This window comes from Crocodylus siamensis, chromosome 1 (genome assembly GCF_052110815.1).
Source record: "Crocodylus siamensis isolate JL-2025a chromosome 1, ASM5211081v1, whole genome shotgun sequence".
Taxonomy (NCBI): domain Eukaryota; kingdom Metazoa; phylum Chordata; order Crocodylia; family Crocodylidae; genus Crocodylus; species Crocodylus siamensis.
Window position 1 is genome coordinate 232,859,634 of NC_143395.1, and position 7,396 is coordinate 232,867,029.

The 7,396-nt window shown below is 42.7% G+C and overlaps 1 protein-coding gene across 6 annotated transcripts in view; it reads right to left on the reverse strand.

The window, feature by feature from the left end:
- DCAF6 (DDB1 and CUL4 associated factor 6) overlaps window positions 1-7,227 on the reverse strand; it is a 142,424-nt gene extending 135,197 nt beyond the window's left edge. For 3 of the 6 annotated variants that reach the window (XM_090058962.1, XM_090058952.1, XM_090058935.1), the window contains exon 1: window positions 6,989-7,227. In XM_090058962.1, coding sequence (XP_089915088.1) covers window positions 6,989-7,082 — 94 coding nt within the window. In that variant the 5' untranslated portion in view covers window positions 7,083-7,227. The remainder of the gene's footprint in view (window positions 1-6,988) is intronic. The other 3 variants (XM_090058971.1, XM_090058981.1, XM_090058945.1) reach the window with 1 other exon arrangement.
- Between the last annotated feature and the right edge of the window lie 169 nt (window positions 7,228-7,396).

Here is a 7,396-nt window from a genome sequence, read left to right on the forward strand (position 1 = left end):
AAAAGCCCCCAACCTTGATCCAAAAGCAGGTTCTGAAGCAAAGTTAACCTCAAGAACAGTGGCACAACTAGAGCGGGGCGACCAGGTGGCACTTGGTGGGGAGGGAGGGATGGCTGCTGCCACATAATTGCACTTGTGGCACAGCAGCAACTGGAAGTCACCACTAGCCAGGTGTGGCAGCTGCCCTGGGGTGTCTGGCTGCATCATTACACCTCTGCTCAAGAATGTGTGTTCAGTTTGCATCCTTACACGTACATGGCCAGAATTTATCAAGGCTTTGCAGCCTGTGAACTCAGTTTCAGTATCTCCCTAAACAAGTCTTTAAAATAAAATGGTGGCAACCATCAATTCTCCTGGATTATGGTGCACGCATGAGGGCCACCCAGACCTTCAATGTTTATGCCAAGTCAGAAATTTCTGGAAGAGTGAAGACTGCCCAGATCTTCCATCCTCTCTTTAGGCCACTCAGATAGAATCCAAAGACCAGACTGAGTCCAGATGTTTGGTGCCTACATGGCTTAACTATGTAAGTATCTGGAAATTGAATCCAGGTCTCCTATATGGTAGACAAGGATACCACTAAACTCATATAAAAATGCTGCATTTTTAAACGATAACCTCAATGAAAGGTTTATTTGCATGCAGTTATACTCATGAAGGCATGGGTGGAAAGGGTTTGAAAAAGTCGCACATTCTCTATTCTTAGGAAATCACTCATCTCCACGACCTACAGAAATTCAAAAAAAACCAATATAAAACTGCTCTGTCCAAAGGCAGCTAGAGCCTACTTTCAACTTTCAAAGTGGGAAGGGGCTTGGTTTTGTGCAAGTAGCTGAGCCTAAGAAATAAGATCCTAGATCTGCAGAAGTATTAAAAATGCCGGTAACACTTATAATTTTAATCCCAACTGTAAAGATACTTAAAGACCCATCTCCTGGACATGGAAATATGAGACTCTTCCTTCTCATTTACAAATTAAGTTCCTAGTCAACAGGGCTGGAAAGAAAAGCTCAAACACTAGAAGGCAAATAAGAATTCTAAATTATTTTAGGGTATTTGATCTCATATTTTTGAATGCCTGGGGTTGGCAATACTGTATTATTCTGGTTGAAACAAATGGGAAAAGTAGGGTGCTAAAGATGTAAGAATGACAAAGAGAGGAAAGAACAACAGAATACAGCAACTTAAAAATGAATTTATTTTCCCTCAGTCTTTAAGTGTTTTTTTCTCAATGCATACAAAATTCATAGATGCCCTATTACCCTGCAAGACAATAATGATGCCACAAGGGAATTTTTTTCATCATTTAACGTATGGGCAGTCAACCTGCAACATGTTTGTTTGTCAAAAGCCATAGGCAGCCTTTGTGTATTTAGGAAGCAGGGAGAACAGCAACAGATAGGGCAGGGACCAGACAGCCGAGTAACAGATCAAGCAGGGAGAACAGGGCAGCAAGGAGCAGAGAAAAGAGAAACAGATCAACCAGTGAAAGGGGACTGAAGCAGCGCTTAAGGAGGGTGCAGGGCTTACCTTTTGGCATACCTGCCAAAAAGCCTGGCCCTCAGTAATTCAATGGATTCTTTAGTTCTTGAAGCATGGGGCTTACATCCCTTACATATTTTGTTATCCTTTCGCATGTACCCGAATCAGTAATATTTGGTGGCAATCCTTAGACTTAGCAATGCACTACTAGTTAAAATGTTCTGACTTAATTCATCCAACTTTTAGCCACACCTACTTATCTATTTTCTTGAAAAAGGATGGAGAGAAAGAGCCAAAGTATATCCTGCATACTGCCAAGCAAAATACTGACAATTTGGAAGATGTCAAAGTGAACTTGCCTATACCACCTTCATTTTTTTCCTCTTTTGCAAATATATTATGATATAGCCTTTTTAGTGGAAGCTCAAATTTTACTGGCAGATTTCCTTTATGCATTATCTTGTTACCATGATTCAGATGTTAAGTGGGCACAATCTTTCATACAAGCTGCAGCAATTACTGCATATGAGGTTATTCCAACATTTAAATTACAATGTCTAATTATTTCAGCTGATTACTTGGTATTAGCATAAACTCTGTAGGTCTGAAACTGCCAGGATCAGCCCCCACACCTTTTTGTAAAGGTTAGTACATGTTGTACCCTTTTATTTTCTGGTAGACTAACTGATTTTAGTAAGTTGGAGTTTTTTTGACAAGATGTTGTAGCACAGGCCCCTTCCTTAAATCCACTTCCAACTCTTGACTGAATAACAAGAGGTCCCAATGACTTCATGCTTTTTATTCTTTCAATCTGTTCCAGGACCTACTTTTCTGACACCAGTCACAGTGACTTAGCTTTATTAAGTGAAAAGAATAAGCCTGAGGTTAGTATCTCTTCACTTGTAAAGAGTGATAAAAACAAAAAATCACATTGCTCTACTGCTCTTTGACTGCATTATGTTCACATTAAAATAGCAGTCAATCATTTGGATCTTTACAATCACAAAACCAAGTCAATAACAGGTGTTGTTTTTCCAAAGCACAGTTAATTTGCCAGAATTATGCGAGAGAGAAAACACGATGATGCACCTCTTTCCTCACTCTGATGCGTGTCCTGCTGCCCAACAGATTTTTAATTCAGGTGAAAAATTAAAAAAAAAATACTAATAAAAATGTATTAAACAAAGACATGCATAGAGACATGTAACATATCAATCAACATAGCTGAGGATAATAAAAATCAGTTATATGTATTGCACCCAGTATAAAAGACAATGGACAGGGTGCAAGATCTGTGATTATTTCCCATAGCCTGTAACAGCAAGAAATTGCAACCGAACTGAAAAGTTACATTTAGAAAACACCTTAGAAAGAGTTTATGTTAAAACTGTTTACACACAAACCCATTATACTCCATACTACGATTTCCAGTACTACAGGACTGAAAACCATGGGGCAGTCCAACCCTGTAGTCCAACAATTCTCTCCTCAGTGTAAATTTTCCCAGTGTCCATTTTATTAGCTCTGTACTATTTTTCGCATCCAGGACTACTGAAGCTTTTTTACACTACTTTTACCTTAAGGAATTAGCTGTTTTCCTGTTTATAGGTAGTTTTGAATTAGGAATGTTAACTGGAGGTTAGGTAGGCAAGTTTTTACCACAGGTGTTCTACTGTGTAAACAGGACTAGATAACCATGCATATAAGTAGATTAGTCAGTCCTTCTCTTTCCTATAGATCCTATTTATATCTATGGATATAAAAAGACAGTCATAGCTTTCTCCCTGGCTAACCAACTGAAGTACACCATTTGCCAGCTGTCAGAATCAAAATCTCAAAAATCAAACAACGAAAGCTTTGCACTATGTATATTTTCTGACATCTATTACCATGCTTTACAGAATGAGCTCACACAATCTGTGCATACAAGCTTTTTTCCCTTGTTGGCTGTTAGAATGAATGAGTGAAATATAACAAAGCATTAGAAATGTACAGTTTCTTAGCAGAATTCTGCATGCATTTTCACTTTGTTCACTTTATTTGGAGCAGCATTGCTGTTTTTTAGAATCAAAAGTGCTCTGCAAAATGTGATTCTAATACCTGGTGGACTGCACATTACCAAACTTGACCATACTGCATTCAGTTGCATAGAGTATTCTAGCAGCAAATTCAGATTTCAACCTTCTTTAATTCTAAGACAAACAAAACAAGGGCTTGGAATAAAAGTTCAACTTTGATAAACAAAAACCAATGCCTTCAAATACAAAAAAATCGAAATATTTATTTAGTGATTTTTTTTCTTCTTAAAGTTTCATGAAACGGCCCCAAACCTGCACCAACAAAATTCGGCAAGCATAGAAATTCCAGATTCCCAGGAGGAAAAAAGGTAGGAAAGAACATGCAAAGAGGATTTACAATGTTTGTGAAGGATTTATTTTGCTCGGCTTCTTTTGTGCCAAACGATGCATCACAACATTTACAATCATTTTGAATAACAGAACAGCAGCATTTTCTTCTTTGTAAAAGATTTCAAAATAATGGATTTACTGTGATAACCTGCAATGCCAATTATAAACTAAAAGTGTCAGACAATGTCTGTCTTCAGCAGCAGGACTAACTCCCTCAAAGAAAAGCAAGTAAACCCTCATACTGGGAGATGGTTCTGACAAACAAAAGGTTTCCCCCTTCCCCCGCCCCCAACACTGCTGCTACTTCTCTATATAAGAAATAATGTTTACAGAAGGGTCAGTCTTCAGAAGGGTGTTTGTGCCTGAAAGCATGCAAAGAACAATGTTTCCAACTATTTAGGTCTAATAAAAGATATCACATCTACCCAAAGAACCTGTCTGCCTATGTCCTTAGGCCAACAGAGCTACAACCAGCAACCCTAATGTTTGCATTAGGCATTATGGCTTTCATTCTGAGGAGATCAAAATGCTTTACATAAACTGATATTTTAAAATGTGTGTGTGTGAGATCAGAGTTCCATTGCCAACTGACATTGTGCCACCATTCCTACAACCATACCATAGGGCAATAACAAATCCTTTTGATCTGAATGGACATAGTATCCTTTAGATATGGCAAATTTCAGGAAACAGAGTATAATTCACCAAATAAGAGCCAGTCTAAGATACTATGATTCAATATCTTAGTTGCAAAAGTGCCATGGGAACTTTTAATCACTGAAAGTCATAAGGACCTTAGTGTTATATCTCATCCAAGAGACAACACCTCTAGCAGCAAATCCTGACAAAATCATGGCAGTGATATGATAGGATCAAACTACAGAAGGATTCTTTAAAAAACTGACCTCATTCCAGGTGGCACTACATCTAAACACACACATTCACTCATGTCTTCGTGGCAGCCCCTCTTTCAGAAGTCTGCCTAAACTTTTATGTCAAAAGGGAAGCAACAATTTAGAAATACTGTTAAAAAAAAAAAGTTGGTTTCCTGAAAAACCCAGATTCCACCTGTGCAATATACAAAAAGGATTTACGGGCCCATGTTAGATCAGGTCTGTTATCAGTTCAGTCTGCTAATTTTCAGGGCTCAGGACAAAACAAGTTTGGAATGTGTCACTCAAAACCACAAGACTATGGTAGTATGGTACTGCCCGATTGCCAAACCTTTGCCAGACTTTCAGACCGAGCGGTTCTGTAACTAAAAATTAATAGGATGTGCATGAGAAGAGCAGAATATACGCCTTTCCCCATCTTCCAAACCTTCGATAAAATGAACATGTACAGAGAAACATTACCTTGAAATGAAAGCTTCATCACATTATAAAAGCACTGAATGTACACTTCATCTTCCTGTCACCTTACCAAGACTAAATTTGGAAACATGCTGCTAACATAGGTTACTCTGAGTTTTGGGTATTTTTCAATAGCAGGAAGCAACAGGAATGCAACTCACCTTTTTTGGATTATCTACCTAAACCAATTTAAACAGATTAAAAAAAAAACCCACAGGACTTGATGTCTTACCACAATATTACTATACTGACATGTCAAACCAACCTGTTTCCATTCTTAGAACAAAAATTCTGCTGGTAGGACATTAAAGTGGTAGGAGGGATAGATTGGGCTACTATGAAGGCTTTCATCTCCCATTCAGTCTAAATCAGTACAACCCAAAACCCAGTGCCACCTGAAAACTGCTTGAAAATGACTTGCTTGAAGTTAGCTTCTGATCTCAACCTAGTTTCTACTGAACAAATACCCATATAGGACTAGAGGAATATGAGAAAGAAAAAACAGTACAGTGCCAGAAACATGTGCCAGCAAGTTAGTATTAGAGCTGTCCCTTGATAAAACTCAGAATCACAGAGAACACAGGCTCATGGAGAAGTAGGGCTAAAAGGGACCTCCACAGGTCATCTAGTCCAACCACCTGCCCAAGGCCAAATCACTCTTACCCCAACCAGGCAATACAATTTTATACAATCATCCCTATCCAAATGATCCTAAACAACCACAATCTGAACTCTCCATCAGACTCCTGTCAACCCTGACAACACAGACCTAATCCCCTAACCCACCACCGGCAAAGCCAAGGAGTCACGGCTGCGAATATCCTGCTTCTCCAAAATCTCATCGATACATGCTTGAGAGATCTGGGGACCGAGAAGCTTATCTTAACCACCCAACAAAAAAAAGAAGCAAATGCACGTCAAAAAAGAAAAATCCTGCTGAGGCTCTCTAATGCCTATTGCTGATAAAAGCACAGGCAGGTGCATGCAAGGGCCTAAAAATGCTCAGACTCACGTGCCAGGTACAGATATTACACTTTTACTGGTATAAGTGATTGAAAACTGGTCTATACCCATAACAGCACAGAAGTTTGACACACACACATTTAAAGATACCAGAACCTAGTCTAAGATTTACGTGCTCCCCCCCACCCACAGGGCGAATGTGTATTCAGGTCCCAACCAACCTAAGCCACGCTGCTTACAGAAACCCGTGTAACTTAAACTGATTCCTCCTGGGGCCTTTCGAACATTGGAACCAAGCCACAGACTTGTAGAGCAGCAAGGTGGGAAGAAGGGATCTCCAGAGGCCATCTAGTCCAGAGTTTCTCAACCCATGCATGGATCGTGACCCAAAAGCGGGTTGCAAGAATATACAACAGAGTCATGAACAAACTTTAAAAATGGACCCTCCTTAAAAGGAGAAAAACGTGGCTTTCCCCTTGCCGGCTGGGGCCGCTTGCGGCCCCACACTCCGGAGGACGGGGGCTGGGTGGCAGCGGGTCAGGACCGCGGGGCACCGGCAGGGGACCGCCCATTGACGTTTCCAAACGGGTCCTGGTCCCAAAAAAGAGGCCGAGAAGCGCTGCTCTCAACTCTGTCTAGGACTCACGCGAGCCCCGCGGCCGCGCCCCCCGACTCCAGCCCCCGCGGCGCCTTCCTCAACCCCTGCTGGGCGGGGCGGGGCGCCACCACCGAGACAAAAGGAGCCCCCTCGGCCCCCCCACACAGGGTCCGTCAGTCGCTCACCCAGGTAGTGCCGCCGCAGCAGGCCGGGCTCCTGCAGCCCCAGGCTACGCTTCCTCACGTCCCACAGCAGGTGCGGGCAACACCCCCGGGACATGGTCCCGCTCAGGCCCCGGCCCGGCGCCGGCCGCCGCCCGCCGCGCTCACCATGGAGACCGCGCGCGGCTCCGCGCACCCGCCCCGCCGAGCCACCGCCGGGGAACGGGCGGCGGCTGCCATCCCCGCCCCCGCCCCCCGCCGCGTCCGCAGCTCTCGCGAGAACTCGGGCGCCCCGCCCCACCCCGCCCTCCGGAGGCGCGGTGGCAGTGGGCCATGTTTCCTTTGGGCAGGTCTATAGTGAAGCACCGCCGCGCCCATGTTTGTCTCGGGAAGGGGCAGGAGGCGGCCGCTGACCTAAGCAAAGATGGCCGA